The sequence below is a fragment of the Conger conger genome, chromosome 5, assembly GCF_963514075.1.
Source record: "Conger conger chromosome 5, fConCon1.1, whole genome shotgun sequence".
Classification (NCBI taxonomy): domain Eukaryota; kingdom Metazoa; phylum Chordata; class Actinopteri; order Anguilliformes; family Congridae; genus Conger; species Conger conger.
In genome coordinates, this window is record NC_083764.1 from 31,370,757 (window position 1) to 31,389,782 (window position 19,026).

At 37.4% G+C, this 19,026-nt stretch overlaps 1 protein-coding gene across 3 annotated transcripts in view; it reads right to left on the reverse strand.

Moving 5' to 3' along the window:
* The window catches only part of micu2 (mitochondrial calcium uptake 2), a 91,645-nt gene that overhangs the window by 55,512 nt on the left and 17,107 nt on the right, over positions 1-19,026 (reverse strand). For all 3 annotated transcript variants that reach the window (XM_061241833.1, XM_061241832.1, XM_061241831.1), the window contains exons 2-5: positions 15,182-15,320; positions 14,253-14,284; positions 12,745-12,820; positions 8,557-8,604 (exon numbers count right to left, since the gene is read on the reverse strand). In XM_061241833.1, coding sequence (XP_061097817.1) covers positions 8,557-8,604; positions 12,745-12,820; positions 14,253-14,284; positions 15,182-15,320 — 295 coding nt within the window. The remainder of the gene's footprint in view (positions 1-8,556; positions 8,605-12,744; positions 12,821-14,252; positions 14,285-15,181; positions 15,321-19,026) is intronic.

Sequence of the window (19,026 nt, forward strand, 5' to 3'; positions counted from 1 at the left end):
TAGTTATCCATCAGATATTAAAATTACCTGCTTTCAGTGGGGAAAAAAAAATGTTAATCTCACCACCACGATTGTCCCACGCCATATTAAATACATTGCCAAAGTTTACCGTTACATGAAAATATATCAAATTGCATAGAGATTATAAGTTAAATCCTTAGACCAGTCGCCTATGGTAAAATAGACCCGGGGTTATCAAATATTGTGTGACCATGGAATTTCGAGTACACAATCCTGTCTGAAACAAAGCAGCATCTTAAAAGCAGCAAATTTACAGATTTCATGCCAATAAAGTCTGTCAGACAGAAGGTATAGGGAGGAGGGATGAAAACACAAAGTATTATAATTTTAACCCCAATTATAACCCCACTGTCCCATTTTGGTTGAGTCATCAACATCCCAAATTATTGTTGCGTTAATATTTCTAAGATAATAAAAACTGCAACATAATAAAGCCGCAAGTTGCGGATGCCTGGTCGTTAAAAAGAATCCGCTTGCAAAAACAGCACTTAGATTCTTATCTGCCTCTTAATTGCAATGCAGGGCAATAAAATAGCAGGCACCTTTTTTTTTTATTACCGGGACTATATCAAAGCAAATGCGGTCTTGAATTATTTGTTGCATAAATGTATCGCTAGGTCAGTTCAGTACAGAACTAATTTAACACATGGCGATCTATTGTACGGGGTTGCCTACCCTTTCCAACAAGGTATAATGTGTCATATTCAGGAAATGGACAGTTTAGGAATATTGCTGCGTTCGCATAGCAGAATGAATATTCAGGCGCTTGTAAAACACAAAGTGAGTGTTCGCTATTGATAAACCCATAATTTTACTGGCCCCGTTAGCGAGAATCTGGTAATCCAAATTTTGAAATAAAGTTCAATTTTAAATGTGATGCAGGTTCGTTAGGGTGAGTAACCTTTTTCAACACCTTCGGCATGGTTTAGAAAACATACTCTCATATATGTGAATGAAACACACGTGAATGTTAATTTTCAGTTTTAATTTAAGTTTTATTTTTTTTTATTTCATAGATTTGGAGAGATTTGGGGATACTTGAGGACATCGGGGTGCAGTTTCAGAAAAACTTGTGGAATTTAAATGCCTGTAGATACTTGACACACATTGAGACCAAGTTTGTGCACAAATATAAAGTAATAGTCTCAAGTTTAAAAATAGCAAACCAAACAAAGAGCTATACAAATAAAAAAGGCCAGGTTGTCTGCCCCATAGCCTCTTAAAAAGCCTTAAATAATAAAGAAATTAAAAACTAGCATCATAAGCAGTATCGGTTAAACAGTTAACCATTTAAAAAATGGCTTCTGCGGTGACATTCACATGTAAGGGCCATTATGTATTTGATATGTAACAGTCTTAAACTACTTTCGGTTCTCTTTTCTTTTTAAATGGTTGACTACAAATTATATTAGTCATTAATAGTTCACATTATTATCACAAAATTTGCGGAGTTTATTCAGAACGCAAGTGGAATATTGTAAAATGCTGATTTTCAAATGGTTTACTTTCTGAAAACACAAGATATAATCAGTCAGGGCAACCACTGCTTATATAGATATGATTCCATTACCTTCCGTTAAAAAAAGTCTGGAAATTCAACCCAAAAACTGAATGTAAAGTGAGAGATAATGTCATAACGATTGGCAAAAGCCAAAAAAGACAGGAAATTCACAGAGGCACCAAGAACATGATCTTGATCTCGACATATGTGGAATCCATGCCATGAAGAATTGAGGCAGTTTTGAGAGCAAAGGGAGGAGGCCCTACCTAGTATTAGTATAGAGTTCCTAATAAAGTGCTTACTGAGAGAATATCATACTTTGTATGAGCAACACTCTCAGTTTAAATCAATGGACTAAAGTTTCTTAAAATCTGGTATAAGGACAGCAAAGCACCATTACTTGAAAGACAGTCATGAGATGGGTCGCCTTTGAAACAGATTTCAATTGGATAGCATTCATAAAATCTTGGGCACATATCGGGTCAGATAATGTTTTTTTTGTTTTTTAGGGTTTTGTTTTGGTACTTACAAACCGGGGGGGGGGGGGACCCATGCAGAAATGTGATGCCAAGATAATTAGCATATTTATGGATGTGTGTAAAATTAAGTAAAATAGGAAACTTGTTTCAAAATTATACTTCGGTATTTAACCCACATAAAGTGAGATTCAAATGGGAGAAAGAATCAGGACTTGCCATTACAGAGGAAGACTGGTTAAATATGTGTTCTGTACAGGCTACCTCCAGTTCAGGCTTTCGGAGAGATTCGCTGGCAGAATTGGATGAATGTCGTGATAAAACATCTAAGTTGTGTGCAGAGAGGAGAGGAGGAAAGATGTCTATGTTGGAGGAAATGTGGAGAACAGCTGGCAGAAAATGCATATATTTAAGAGCTGCCCAGTAATTTGATCATACTTGCAAGGAAAACAGTAATAAAAGCAATGCAAAACATCTTCAGAAGAAAATGACTACTCTTTTCTACCAACACAATCTACAATCTACAAGAAAAATAAAAGGCAAAACGTTTTACCATTAGGAGCCATCAAGAAACTTGTAAAACAAGTTGCAGAAAGAACCCCTGAAAAAGACTGAATGGATAGAATTGTGAATCATATTCAAAACACAGAAAGATCTTTTGGTTAATCTGTGTATTAATAAATTCTTGAAATACTGGGAAAATGGATTGTGTCTGTGACATCATTAGAGGACATTAGTCAATCCTCTCATGATGCCACTATAAACTATGTACTTCAGAATACATTAGATTACATTAATGGCATATCCAGAGCGACGTACAGTTGATTAGACTAAGCAGGAGACAATCCACCCCTGGAGAAATGCAGGGTTAAGGGCCTTGCTCAAGGGCCCAACGGCTGTGCGGATCTTATTGTGGCTACAACGGGGATCGAATCAACAACCTTGTGTCATGTACCTTAACCACTACACCCGCCAGAAACAGTCTTGTGTTTTGTTTTGTGTAATTGCAGTTACTGTTTAAAAATGTACATAATGCACCACTGACAATAATATAAATCCCATTAGGATATGATAATATCGGTTCTACTAGAACAGGATTAGTTTGTGTCCTAATGTACCATGCCCTCCATAATGTTTGGCACAAAGACCCATTATGTCTTGATTTGCCTCTGATTTGTCACAATTTTATATTTGGAACCACATAATTAAGATCCTGTTTTTGCAGCTAACCAGTGGTTTGCATTTTGCAGTGAAGCCTCTATTTCTGTTCATAGTCTTCTATGGACAGTGGTCATTGACAAATCTATACTTCTCTCCTGAAGAGTGTTTTCTGATCTGTCAGAAAGGCTTTTTTTCTTTATTACGGAGAGAATTCTTCTGTCATCAGCTGTGGAGGTCTTATTTGGCCTGCCAGTCCCTTTGTAAGCTGCCAGTGCTCATCTTCTTAGTTATGTTCCAAACAGTTGATTTTGGCAAGCCTAAGGTTTTACCGATCTCTCTAACCATTTTATTCTTGTTTCTCAGTCTCATAATGGCTTCTGTGACTTTCATTAGCACATCATTGGTCCTCATGTTGATAAACAGCAATAATAGTTTCAAAAAGTGATCGAAAGACGAGAGGAAAGACTAGGTGCTGAGAGCTCTCTTATATCTGCATAAACACACCTGAGCAATTACAAACACCTGGGAAGCGATGTGTCCCAAACATTATGCTGCCCTGAAATTGGGGAACTATGTATGAACACCGCTGTAATTCCTACATGGTGAAACCAAAATGTATAAAAATACCCTTTCATACAATCTGAGAATGTACACTTTTATCACATGATAATTGTGAGATTGCTAATCTAAAATTGTGGCATATCAGAGGCAAATCAAGACATAATGGCTTTGAACCAAACATGGAGGGCACTGAATATCAATCTTGCTGAATTACCTGACCTTGGCCTTGAATAAAATTTGCCGAACATTGTCATCATGCAAAGTCTATAAACGCTCCTAGATTCCCAACACAGAATGCAGGCCACTTTAATATTAAATAAAGTTCCACCTCGCAACACCTTAATAACCACTCGTGACACCCTAGCAAACACCTGGAAACACCCTAGCAACCACAAGTAATACCCTAGCAACCCCCTAACACACCTAAGCAACCACCAAGTAACACAGTAGCAACTACATAGTACCACCATAGCACCACCTAGAAACACCCTTGCAACAATCTCGTAATGCCTTAGCACCCACCTAGTACACTCGAGCAACCACCTTGTAAGACCCTAGCAACCACATAGTGGACCCAAGCAAGCACCTACTAAGACCCTGGCAACCATGTACTAACATGTTCACAACCAACTAGTAAACCATCGCAACCACCTAGTAAGATCTGTAAGAATCACCTTCTGACATCTGACTCTAAAGAGAGCGGACATGTCACTGTGAGCTCCTGAAATTTTATCCATTTTCGACTTTTTTCACAGCTCACGGTTTTATTTATCACTTAATTTAGTTTAGTTTACTTACGTTATTATTTTATTCTGATTATTTTAGCTGTAATCATCTTAAAAAAGACCATCTTAAAACAATGACGATGCCGAACTAGAACAAAGGATTTCCACCCTTCAGTATATTAGGCACTGCCAGCACTCAGTAGGGTCCCTGCTATGATGGGAATGGCACTCAGGACTGTGGTTTTTAGAACAAGCCGGGACCCTGTGTGCCTTTCTCCATTTCTATTTTGATTGGTAATGAATGAATGAATGAATGAACAAGGGGCACTCAACTCATGAGGCAAATGCATCAAATCTGCAATCTATTCCACTTCAAATTCACACTGCCCTGGGGACTACTATTAACACTACAGCTTGCTCTTCATAATATCAGATCACTTTCGAATAAATCATTTTTAGTTAATGATCTTATTCTGTGTATAAACTGGATTTTATGTTTTTAACTGAATCTTGGGTTCGATGAAGGAAGGATGCATTTAAGGATGCATTCCAATGCAAGCAGATCGGTGATGCGTGATTTCAGTTCATTTGAATATCTCTGTACTGTGCTGAAAGGTTTGCCCAGAATTCTACTGTAATTATATACAGGCTTCCAAAATGCTCTACTCACCTTTTGATGACTTTGCTGAACTGCTCTCAGCTATCTCCATTGATTTTGACTGTTATCCAGATAGATAACCCCAAGGACAGTACAGCGAAATAAAGTTTTGCTTTATTTGATGCTTTGATCTAACACAACATGTGAAAGGGCCACACACACTTGGGGGCTCTGGACTTGGTTATCACCGCAGGTACAAACATTGAAACTGTTATTGTTTGGGATTTGGCCCTCTCGGACCATTCCTGCATTTTCTTTGATTTGTTCACTTCTCTGGATGTTCAGTACAGGTCAGTTTCTGCCAAAAAGGCTAGACAGTCCTTTATTTAGATTAACTGCAACATCGGCAATACCCATACTTTATTTGCTACTGTTAATAGGCTAACAAATGAGTTTGCATCTTTCTTCAGCATGAAAAAAATGTTAGACTGGTCATTAATAGCTCCTTATCAAATAATTAACCTATAACCAAGTTCTCATGTTCAGATTAGTGCTATTGGCCCCAAAACACCTGAGGAAGTGTGGCATTCTTTGTTTCATTTCACTGCAGTCACAATAATATTGAGCTTTGAAATCCCCATGTAGAAAAACTTGACATACTCTAGAGTACAGAAAACTTACAAGAGTAATCGATTACATTTTTAGGTTTGTGTACCACATTGTGTCACTTCTGTTACATTATTTCTCAATGTGGTATTGATGCTTCATCTTAAACCACCATAAGAGTGGGTTTGGATAGGTCTGACAGCAAGATATCTTCAAACCTATACTGACAAAAATATTGTCATACCCACTTGAAAAATATGCAAAAGTGGGTTACAAAACAGTTGATTTGTAGTAAAATGTAGATAGATGTGGAGACATTAAGGGACAAGGGTACACAGCTTACATTTTGCTCCGTAGATCTTTCTTAGTTCAGCATTTTGCACACTTATGGTCAAGTAGTTTATGATTCAGAAAATGTACAGGCTTACCAATACTTAATTTGTAGCACTTTATTTTCATAATTTAGATGTAACTAAACTGAACTGTGTTAGGATTGTAAATGGTACAATGGTGTCTTGCTTCATTTCAGCCATTTTTTAAGTCTCTGTGATGCAAAGCCAAACACGACTGGTTCTAACACGTCTGGTTAACGCCTTTGCTTAAAATAAAGTTGTTCTTCATTTTGCAATGGAATACTAAGAATCACAAACAGGTATGAGGTAAACCTATACATTTTCTTAATTATACACATTTATATATACATTTTTCTCATTCACCAGTGTGCAAAATCTGAGGATGAGAGATAGAACTAATAAAGATTGAAATGGATAAATTGTGCATTGCAGTCAATCATAAAATAAGTATATTTTAGAACAGATTCGTAGTTTTGACTCATGAAACTCACTTCTACATCATTTCCGAGTGAGAATTACTATATTTTCAACAGCATAGGGTCTTAAAATATTTAGGGGTCGAACCTACCCAAATCCTCCCCAAACAAGAAGGAAATGTTTTTTGTCAAGTATAAAGCATTTTTAATTGCCATTTTTCACCAGAGCATGGTTAGCAAGCGCAGTTACTTATCACAATAAGTATTAACAAAAAATAATGCCACTATAATATCAACCTGTCAGAAGACAATGTGCTGTTACCAACTCCTATCGGTTGGACTTTAAGAGACATAAAACATTAACAGTGAACGGTGAAAAGAAAAATAATCAAAAATGTTGACAACTATTTACATAAGACACATGCTCAGTCCTTCAAGTGCCTGTCTACTCTGAAGGTCATGCCACTCTGTGAAGCAGATGCTGCCAGTCACACTGCAGAGAGGGACATCACAAGAATGACACTGTTGCCACCTCCTGATCTCCCCCCTGCTGTGTGGTGCCATCCAAGCCCACATGCTGTTTATTGTTATTATTGTTCTTATTGTTAGCTATTATTATTATTATTAGTAATATAATGGTTGAGATAGAATGATTAAGCCATCATACTTGACACTTGACATTAGAAGGACACAAGAAGTGAATAGCGACTATGTGTCTATGTGCGTGATCTGAATATAGAAACGTCACTGTATCCGTCAATGTTTTGGCCAATTTAGTGAAGATGTAGAGTATGGATTGTGCAACCAAACAAACGACTTTTTAAACGAAAGTTACAACATAACATTTGCGAATGAACTGACGTTATACTGGTGCAACAGGCTTAAAAGAAGCTTGTTAACAGAACAAATATTTATGTTATTGTTCTATTTTGCCTGGCCATTTGGGTGAATGTGACTGCGCGTGGTGGTGCAATCACAATCTGCAATCACTGGGGGGGGCATGAAGGAAATGCGATCGGATGATACATGTTTCCACTGCAGTCTCCACCACAGGGACCACCATTGTCGGCTTAGATAGGGACCGGTACTTGTCCTAAAGGATTATTTGTAATACAATTATTTGTAAAACGGAAAAACCAGCATTGTGGAGGGCATGGTGCTTACATTTATTGATAAGAAACCTTATTCAAAATAAAGATTGCTGGCATTGCTGGCAAATTTTTTTATTTTTTTTAAGCTGAAAAAGCAATGGCTCCCTACCTGGAGAAGCCTTCACTGGTCATTAACATCAAAACTTAAGTACATTAAAGGTATAATAGGTAAGAGTTTTGTGTTAAAACATTGTTACAAGACGATTGTAAATCCCTTCCTATCATTGAAAAATCGCTGACATGTTGCCTCACATGTGTTTATAGTCCTTCAATTCTGGATTCAAAGTGTACATTTATCAGGCCGTCCCTGTGTCAAAACATTGTACAGCTGTACAGCAATTCAAGCTCATTGGTTGAAACCAAATTGCACTTTGCCCAATATCAGTTTGTTATCGGTAGCAACAGGAAAATTAGCTATAGTTAGCTTGACCACATTTACAAATATCTAATTACGATAAAATATAGGCAATACGAACATAGTAGCGATTGCACAAGCATTGTGCTTCACGTGGATATTTGTAAATTCAGGAAGCTAACTAGTAATAGCTAATCTGCGTGTTGTTACTGATAGCAAACTGACATTGTTTTCTAACTAGATAAGGAATAGTATACAGTGTAAAATATAAATAGTGTTGTGTAGCACACAAAAGTCAAGATTTCATAAAGTCACCTGTTCGGCCAACATTTTCTTACTAGAACACTACGAAAAGACTGCAGACTCTGTTGCGTTTGTCGTGGTCAGCTTTCCAAAACAGTGCACAAGAACACTGAACTGTATAATAACACTTGATATTACGCGTTATATACATAGACTGTAGGATGCATAAACGGTGTTATGGTTTGAGGTTGTTTGTTGTTGCAATTCCTTGACCATTAGAAGTCCGAAATTAACGATTGAACCTTGAAGCATTTTAGCCAAGCTGCAAAAATCTGCAAGAAATGTGTCAGCAGGTCAAACAATTTCACCAATAATTATTTTCAACTTACTTGTCAGAATAGTCAGCAGAAACAGGTATTCCGTATAGGAAATCAAACCTATAAAAAGAAATCAAGCATTATTTCAGACATTATGTTTCAAATGCTTTCCAGAACAGACAGTAAAGCTGTCAAAGCAACTAACAAAGAGGCCAATTTGAAAGAGCTGGATATGGGTAAATGCTAATTTTCCAAAATTATTTTTCACACCAGTAATAATGACATTTGATTGAGCCAACCACAGTTCTTTTGAGTCATGGTGTTTGATGGTAAAGACAATGACAAGTCAGTAACATCCTCTGGTCCCTTCCCTTCCCTGCTAGTTCTTTTGAAAAGGGACAGTGTTCATCAATCCTGGGAGGGCACCACTCTCAGCAAGAAACAGCCTCCAGTCAGAATTCTCGAAATTAACTACTCAGACCAAAGGACAGGCTGCAGACATTGCATTCTCCAGCAAGACAATGATCCCAAACATACTGCTAAAGCAAGAAAGGAGTTTTCAAAGCTAAAAAATGGTCAGTTCTTGAGTGGTCAAGTCAATCACCCAATCTAAACCCAATTGAGCATGCCTTGCAAATGTTGGAAAGAAAACTTAAGGGGACTAGCCCCCGAAACAATCATGAATGGCAGCAATACAGGTCTGGCAGAGCATCACCAGAGAAGACACCCAGCAAAAGGTGATATCCGTGAATCCCAGACTCATTGCATGCAAAGGATATACAACAAACCACTAAACATGACATTTCATTTACATAACATCTACTATCATGGAGGGCACTGTATGACATCACTTACCTCTAAAGCAGCTCATGTGAACAAACTAATCTCTGATGGTCTTGACATATTACTGAAACTTAGAGTGGAATACACCTGACTAATCTGAAACAGCCAAGAAGGCAAATGTCCAATTACAGAGGTGCCAACATTGCACAGTTGAAAACCAGAGCAGCAAGGGTGAAAAAACTGAATTTGGACATAAAAACCAGTGTCAAAATGAAATGGAAAAATGCATCCATTGTAGTAGAGACAGGATCTAGGCCTTCAGAACATATGCTGTGCAATGTGTAATCATTTTGCCATGAAAATATTTTCCAAGGGACGGGAGAATGGGCACAACTATTTTTGACTGCTTACTCAGTTACTCAAAGACAATGTGATCAAAAGGCGTGAAATTTGACTACAAAGAGCATGCACATGTCAGCTACAAATAATCACATTATGTTTGCGGTGACCATGTACAGTTCATATACAATTTAAACAAATGTAAATCTGTGGGACGTTTGTAACAGAGGTGAAGTAACTATTGGAGCAACGCAAAATAACTGCATTTCAGGACAAAACTCATGGTTCAAAAGAGCATACGGTATTATGTTTAAAACTGTGTACAACTTAGTTGTCTAATAAAAAAAGAAAAGAAAATGCATTCAATGAGAAAATGCATTTGTTACAATTGTGCCCATTCTCCCAAATACATTTTCTAGATTGCATGCCACTTTCACAGTACATTTTGATGTTTTTTCAAGCTAAACTGCGCAGCCATTTCATATAGATTTTTGTCCGTTAAATACGCTCTTCTTCCTGTAGCCTGCAGGAAAACCGCTCATTTGATTTACTCTTTTTTTTAATAAGCAGCGCTGAAGCAAAAAAAAAGATATATATATAAAAAATATATATATATTTTTTTTTTTTTTTTTTGTCCGTTTCTGATATTGTGTCTGACAATCTGTGGATGTGCCGTCTCTGAGGCAGTAGATGGCTTGAAACAGGGTATCAGGGTCCAACTTCATATCCTTGAAGCAGCTTTATATCGCACACTGGGCTAAATTGTATCAAGTTGAGTCCTGTAGCACTGCAGCAGAACACCCCTGCAGGCACTTCCGGCCCCTAAAATGAAGGGACTGAAGAAAAAGGGATACATTTCCTACACAGATAACCCGACGTGGACGTAAATTTCCTCAAATTAATGGTGACAGTCTGCACTTTAATATTCATGGTAACCTGAAATATATAAATATAATTTATTATTTTTCTTTTTTTTTTACAATTTACTTATTTTACTTTTAGAACTTTATTGTTGGATCAAGTTTGATTACACAGGTCTAGTCTCATAGGTTTTAATGTTGGGGTTCATGTCACCTAGTTTTTCTTTGGTGCACTGTGCAATTTCTTTTTATTGCTTTTAGGCTTATTTTTTATTTCCTTGCTTCTTCTGCTGTAATTCTTTTCACCTGCCATTTCAAAGTTCCTTGAGAAATATGCAGCTCAACAATTTTCTTGCAGGCTAAAAAGGTGTATGAGAGGTTTTGGTCTGAGTTTAGGAAGCACCAAAAGGACTGAGACAGCCCTAGAGCTGTTCTTAATATTTTATATTGTTGGTTGGTTTAATACTGTTGCCAATGAAAAGTCGTTGTCCTACACCATGGGTCTCCAACATGTTGCTCTCAAGCTACCAGTCGCTTGTCGCCTCCTTCTGAGTAGCTTGCCAAAGGCTGAAGCAGTATAAATTAAACACAATTGTTGCCGCGAGGCATTCCAGCCTACACATTTTTATAAAAAAGTAAATCAGGCAAAATAAAAAATGAACTCAATTTAGGCTACTTGGCTACGCAATAAGGTTTCCATGTATTTACAGCACAGCGCACATTCAATGAATGAATGAAAGCGGCTGCCTTGGCTCGCAGTAAAGAGACGGGTGGAAATCCCGACACTCTTTCAACTACATAAAACTTAACAGTGAACCATCAAATACCCCCCAGATTTCAGTGCCCATCAGTCCCAACATTTAGCAATAGAATGAAAGTCCAAAAATAAATTAAATCCCAAACCAAAGCAAAAATCTTTTGATAGCCTACTGGTATGCTGCTCCAAACGAAACGCATGTCTCACAATAAAAAGCACTTTAGGAAAAAAAGATCCTTAACTTGCGGTTATCTACACTAATTTGTTATTGTTCATGAAGGCGTGTCTGGCAAGTTGTTATTTTATGGATTCTGGACTTGCATGTGATTTATTGTGTTTGAGAATATTTGCAATAAACTAAGTCTGTTAAGACTGACACTATGACTTACCAAACGGTGTTCCTGATTAGCGTACACTAATTGATTTCTAAACGGTTACAGGAAGTGTTGAACAGTGTTGGCCCACTTTAAGTGTAGCCTTTTACTTTATTTCTAAGAATAAAATTCTACAACAGAAGCCTAATAAGAAATAAAGGCCTGCCTCGAATACAAGCCTGCCCCAAATAAAGGCCTGTACTTTGTGCAGCCAAAGCAAATAAAAAACCCCGGCCACAATTTGAGGATTTACGGTATGTAAGCATGACTTACAAACAAAACTGTGCACACAAATGCTTGATAAATAAGACCCCAGGTGAGCCTGATTTAGCCGGGCATTTTCATCTGAATAGGTTACTTGTTTTACTTCAGAAGATGTCGGAATGTGTGACACCCACGCCTAGGTTGAGGGTCCGTAGGCCACACTTCTAAATGTTCAACAGATGTGCAGCCGCAAGGTAGCACTTTAGAGCGAGGGTGTTTCAAGCGATTACCCACAGGAAACAGACAGGCAAACATACAACTAATAGTCATGTTATGTATGATACAGAGGAAGGAGGCAACAATGGCGAGAATTCTATTTTAATGTTGGCTTACAGTGGAGATGAATACACGAGTGATGGATTCATCAAAAGGAAGGATTGTGAGGGAAATGTGTTAAAGCAAACAAATAATTTTAGAATTCTGTCTGCTTAAGCCCTACTCATTGATAAAGTGCATCGGCATATATGCCTTCTTAAGAATTGAATGATTCTTCATTCTGCGATATTTTGGCTACATTTGCCTGATCCAATTTTTTGATCGTGGAAATGATATTGCTCATGGATCATGGCCATCATATGCAAACAATCATATCATCATATGCAACATCATTGGCATCATAACATTATTCTAATGGATGTCCGTTCCCATGTTTCTTAATGCTGCCATTCTGCATTGTACACGAAAAGTGATGACGTTTGAAATTAGTTTATTCTAATGGCTTGACTATGCCATTCTGGAAATCCAATAAAAAGAAAAAATCCAAAGGCAAAAGTAATGGTCTTCAAATGTCACGAGAAAGGATAATCTGTTTTAAAGATCACTTAAAAGTAGGCAAGCCACACAAGAATATTACAGCACTTTCAGATGAAAAACAATACATTACCATTATCTCCAAAGCTTCGGAATAGGTTCTTGCCAGCCTCAGCTTTTGAAGCAATGTCCAGCATTTCATCCACTTCCTGAGGAAGTGGCAAAAATTCAACAATGACAAGTTGTATAAAAGTATAAAAATATTTGCACTTGAAGCCAATGACATTTCCAAAGGGCAAATCTGACCTTCAAATATTATCTCCATAGCAGTACAAAAAACAAACCAAAACACAACTAGTATTAGAATGCACAATACAGTGGTTATCTTTTTCATCTGGCGCTCCCCCTCGGGAGACCTGCTGGGCAGTGGCAAATTTGCATATCCACTCAGAACTTATTTGAAATGGGCGCAATTTCTGAGATTATGGAGAGGATAATGGTATGGAGAGATAAAGGTAGTGGGGCCCAAGTCCCTGAGATGCAAATTGATTTCCATCACTTCAAGTGCTGCCATCAAAGATTTTGGTGTTACTTTTGATCCAGATTTGCATTTGATGCACATATTAAAAATATCTCTCAGGGTGCTTTGTATCACTTGAGGAATGTTTCTAAAAGACAGAAAATACTGTCCTTACATAATGCAGAAAGGATAGTCCATGCTTTTGTTACCTCAAGATCAGACAACTGCAATGCTATTCTGTCTGGATGTGCAAATTCCTCTCTGAAAGGGCTGCAGCTAATTCAAAAAGCAGCAGCTCATATTCTTACTAGAACAAGGAGATTCGAGCACATTAGCCCAGTGTTACCTTCACTTCACTGGTTGCCTGTTAAATTCCTGTAAATGTGCCACTGGTCGACCCCAATCAAGTACTAGCCACATCTCAAGGATAATTAAAGCAAATACGACACACCTGACCACAATTTCGAGTGCCACAGCAAAGGGTGTAAATACTTATGTAAATGAGAGATCTATGTTTATAAGTGTATATTGATGGGCAAAAATGCCAGTTGTATCCATTTAAAATGAAATCTACAACACAAAGTGTGCAAAAAGTAAAGGGGTCCAAATACTTTCTGAAGCCACTGTTAGCAGTAATATGTGCATCTTTGCCATGTTCCTGTGTCCACACTCTGCTGCTTTTCTCACCAACTCCCCAAAAACACATCAACATGTGTTAAATCCTGTAACTGTAACGAAAAATCTGGTTATTAAAAAAAGAGATTTTTTTTTTTTTACCAGCCTTGACAAAGTAGTCAGAAATTAGGTCTCTCGCCTGATTGCAAGCTGGTAGACTGGCAACAATATGTTGGTGATACAGGCTTTTTTTCATTAGTGGCACAAGTGAGGGAACAGAGTGGCACACCGGCACGGTTACATTCTTTGGGGGAGAACTGACTAGCTGATGAGACATATTCATGTGCATGCAATGCAATGCTTTTGTTGTTACAAATTTAGTTAAATTTTAATTTAACTAAACTGACAAAACATTTAAAATAATGTGAACTGTACATATGCATGGCTCTATCAAATTACTCAGAAAGGCCAGTATTTCAACAGATTGATCATTTGCAGCTACTCACCTGTTTGTTCAAAACTTTCTGTTCCAGCTTGCCTGTAAAAACAGAAACAGAGAAGCCTTATGTTAATTGCCAAATTTCCAGGTAATAAGTAGAACTTACAAAGTTGAAACCTACGGAATCACCTTCAGTAGAACAATGGCAAGCACTTAATAATTAAGAGACCCACAATTTAAACTGATAACAAGAATGCTTGTGATTTTTGCTCACCATACATTCAGGGTAAAACTCTATATAAACCCAATACATTCTTGGTGGGTTAAATTTTTTTTAGTCCCGCCCACCTCCCCTGCTTTGGCCTTTTGAGTTTCTTTTATTTTTGGACCTGTGTGGTCCACTTTACCAGGTCAAGCAGAATATTGGTCTGCTTATACAACAATGGTCAGGGCATTACGCAGTTTGAGGTAGAAAATACGCCTCTGGCAGCAAGGGGCATTCAAACAAAGTAAAGCTATGCCCTTAGTCCTTATCCCCCTCACACAAAAGCTTACCAAAAACAGGATATATGTACAAAACAAAATGTGAATTTCAAAATATATATTTGCTTTACGCTATATATAGAAGATGAAGAGAACCTATTTAATGAGGCTCTTCTTTTATGTTAAATTAAATATGCATAAATAATGAATACATGCATAGCCTTGCGACTGATCGATTCATCCATTACTCATACCTATCCCATTAGTTGTTCTGTCTAATTTGCTTGCACATATGTAATAGGTATAGCGATAGGAATACTAAGCTATCATTATAATACAACATAATTTAAATAACAAAAAAGATTGAGTTAGTGCTGGTCTTTCCACACTGTAGGTTCTGTGCAGAGCTCTAGGGTGTTTGCTGGGTGATAACTTTTATTCACTAAACCTTATTTTGTCTGAAATTAATCAGGGGAGTCCTGCAAAAGCATTTAAATTCTGTCTAGAACTTACGGTCCACATTCTCGAGCATAACAGAGAAGAGAAAATCCCTTGGTGTCATGTAGGGTTCCTGCTCATGCACAATGGAGGCAAACTGGTTGAAGCGCAGTCGTCGGGCAGAGGATGGAGAGATGGTATTCCCTGTCACAGGCTGAAATGGTAAGAAAATTGGATTCATAAAGTATATCAGTGTCTAGAGATGTGAAATGTGTTTGTGAATAAAGAAAAGGTAAATGTTTATTCAAAGGCAGCAGTTTAAACCATTTTCAGGGCAAACTATTGATTTAATGTCATCAAACTGAAGGCAAGTATTCACAATGAAAAATCAAATGCACACTCCTGGCAGTAACTTGAATTTGTCAGGGTCCATCAAACAACATTGAACTTTCTAAGAGAGTTGAGGATAGGCAATAAAACAGTCAATCAAAATAAGTTTGCCCACAAAAACAAACTTTCAATTCAACATCATGTAGCTTGCATGAAAAGAAATATGATATGGACAGCCAATCATGCAGCAGGAATAGGGTAACAAAATGCATGTTGTGGCCATACCACCATTTAAGACCACAGCTGCTGAGCAAGAAAGACAATAGATCAACCAATTAGAGAGCAACAGTGAGAAGAAATTGCCAAGAAGGATCACAGATTAGATTAATTTAAAATATGGAACCTCAATGAGGCCAATTCTGGTTACTGCTTGGTATGCCGTGAAAACTGCCTACAATTAAATACAAATACTTGCGTGCTTCACTGTGTTTGATCAATCAGTATGTTTTCTGCCAATCAGCAGATCTTGGCAAGTGATCTCTATAGCTATTCTCTGGAAAGAAAATCCAAGACTGTTTTAGCCTCTAAACAGCAGCCAAAACATAGTTATTTTTAAGCAATATTGCATGTGAGCTTTTTAGCAAGATTGTGTGTGTGTGTGTGTGTGTGTGTGTGTGTGTGTGTGTGTGTGTGTGTGTGAGTCTAGTGCTGCAAGATACCAGATAAAAATGTGATCCCAATGGATATATGAGATGCAAAAATTTAAGATTAATGTGTAAAATCAATTCCAACTATTATTACATTGAAAACCAGAAAATAATGTCATGTAATATGTTTTTAGAATGCATTGTAAAAACACATTGAATGTAACCAATTCACAATTTTTAAACTGTCAAATTAATAGATTAATTCACTTTGCCCAATATTGGGGAGGAAGAGAGCAACGACCATGTGACAGAAGATTTATTTTTGATAAACAGTCCCCTCCAAAAGTATTGGAATAGCAAGGCCAATTCCTTTGTTTTTGCAATACACTGAATACATTTGGGGTTGAGTTAAAAAGAACACAAGACAGAATTTCCGAATTTCATTTTTATTTCCTGGTATTTACACCTAGATGTGTTAAACTACTTAGAACATAACACCTTTGGTATCAGACCACCCAATTTTTAGGTGAACAAAAGTAGTGGAACAGAGAGTATTTAAGGAAAAGAAAGTAAATAACACTTAATATTTGGCAGCAGATCCCTTGCTTGCAACAACTGCTTCAATCGGCTTTTAGTGCAGTTGTTGTTTGTTTCGAGGGATTCTGGCCCTTTAATCTCCTTTATATTTTATTCATTTATTACAACGTTATGAAATGATCATGTCAATATTTTCATTAAATATTCTTAAGAGACATCAATTATTTCTGATAAAGTGGGTTTTAAGCCCCAATGACAAGATATAATGTTGTTAATGACGTTGGAAAATCCACCATATTATGGTACATTTAATGCACCCTGCTGTGCGGCTGTAAATAGTTGCCAAACAGACTGTTCCTACTGATTGTTTTTCACAAAACTTACGCTTGAAAAATCGTCATACCTTTTGTCTTTACCAAAATACACTTCAAAACTTTCAGTATGGCTGTTTTCAGTATTAAGAAATTTCAGTATTATTTTTTACCATTAACTAGACGGACTTTTCCAGTGCTAGTCACAAGTAATTTGGTTGGCTGGGTTTGCCGTTCTCTAGAGCCAATACATTTCACGACCCCCAGCCTTTCGTAAGCACTTTACAATGACTGTGGGTAAAGTAGTACCCTTTCTTTTACTACGGCCATGTGTAATATACAGGCGCACCACTGGCATAGCATATTCGCCTCGATAGCTTATGTAGCCACTCTGGTTAAATTATAAATAATAAACAGTTTCAGTTTAGTTTTCACAGTCATTTTTTGCAATGTAAGGGTGTTTTTCATTTCATTAGCAAGCCATGTCTAGGTTTTGGAGGAGTTTGTCTGCAGCAAGTCTTTGGACAAGTGCTTTTCTTGAAGGGGACTCTTCTAAAGAGCAAACCGCTGCAAACCGTGTTCGCTAGCTATGTTCACTACATACTACAAGTTTCTGGAAACAAGTAACCTCGCTAGCTTGCGAACGTTGAACAGCTGACAAAACAAAACGTCATTTAAGCGAAATTATAATTTGGGCGATTGCCACAATGATGAATCATTGTGGCGTGACAGAGATCAGCTGGTATTTTTTAGGAGGAGTTATGTTGAAAGAAGTGTATAAAATGTGTGTGAAACCAACAATCAAGGTTCAATTCTGCAGAATTGATCCGGCTTTGTGCACTTGTGCTAATAAAGTCTGATTTTCCTGAAGAGCTTGCTGCCGTGGCGTCTCGTGAAGTTGTTTTTCGACAAATTAGAGATTGGACTGAGAATTCTGTCATTTCCTAGACACTACAGTTGAAGCATCGAAGGAAATTGTGACTTACAAGAAAACAAAGAATTTCACATTTGCCGAACTAGTTAATGTTATATTTACCAGCAAAAATATTACATTAACTACTTATATTAATGGCAAAATGATGCACAGAGGGCATTTTTGATTGTCAGAACGGTACAGGTCTTAGCTTAAATAAAAGCTGTGAACCATATTTGTAGCCTGTATATTTTTTGAGATAGAGAGCATTATTTGACACTCGTGAAATAGGCAAGAATTAGCCTATTTTGCCCGGGGTAGGGTTAAGGTCCGGTGATTGACTTGGCCAATCTAAAACCTAGTGAGAACCTGTTTCTCACTAATTCATTCCTTTGTTGTGTTGGTGTGTGTGTGGGGACACTCATTGGTTTGAATCTTGGTTTGAATCTTGTGGTATAGCCTTATATTGCTGCTCTCTTTTTCAAACAGTTGATTGAGATACCTTCACCCCCACACACTGTGGAGATTGTTTGTGATGTCACTGACACAATGTTTCTCTCATCAACTTCTTTCTTTTTCAGGATATTCCAAGTTGTTGTACAACCTATCCCCAATGCTTGTGCAATAGCTCTGATCGATTTCCCCTCTTTCAAGCTTCAACATCAATTGCTTTTCTCCCAAAAACAGCTCTCTGGTCTTCATGTTGGTTTATGTTTTCTAACACAAATGCAGTCTTCACAGGCAAAATCCAAGGCTAAAACCAAGAGTAGATATTCAGAACTATTTATTGTTTTAACCAATCAATCTAACAGGACAAATCTGGGCAACAAAAACACCTGTCAGTCACATGTTCCAATACTCTGGCTCACCTAAAAATTGATACTGATACAAAAGGTGATATGTTTGAAGTTGTTTAACAAATCTCGAAAGAATTCCAGGAAATGAATTAACATTTTGCGTTGAGACACTAATTAATATGCAAGGCTCATCATTGTCGGTTTTAACGAATGGATAACATCGATAAAAATTGATTATTAAAATAGTTGGCAACGAATTTCATTATCGATTCGTTGGGTCATGTCATTGCACGCTCTTTTGCGGGGCTGGGTACACCACTTCAAGAAAGAGAAAAACGCATTTGAAACATGGCGGAGGCGGAGAGACCTGTTCTTAGACCAAAAT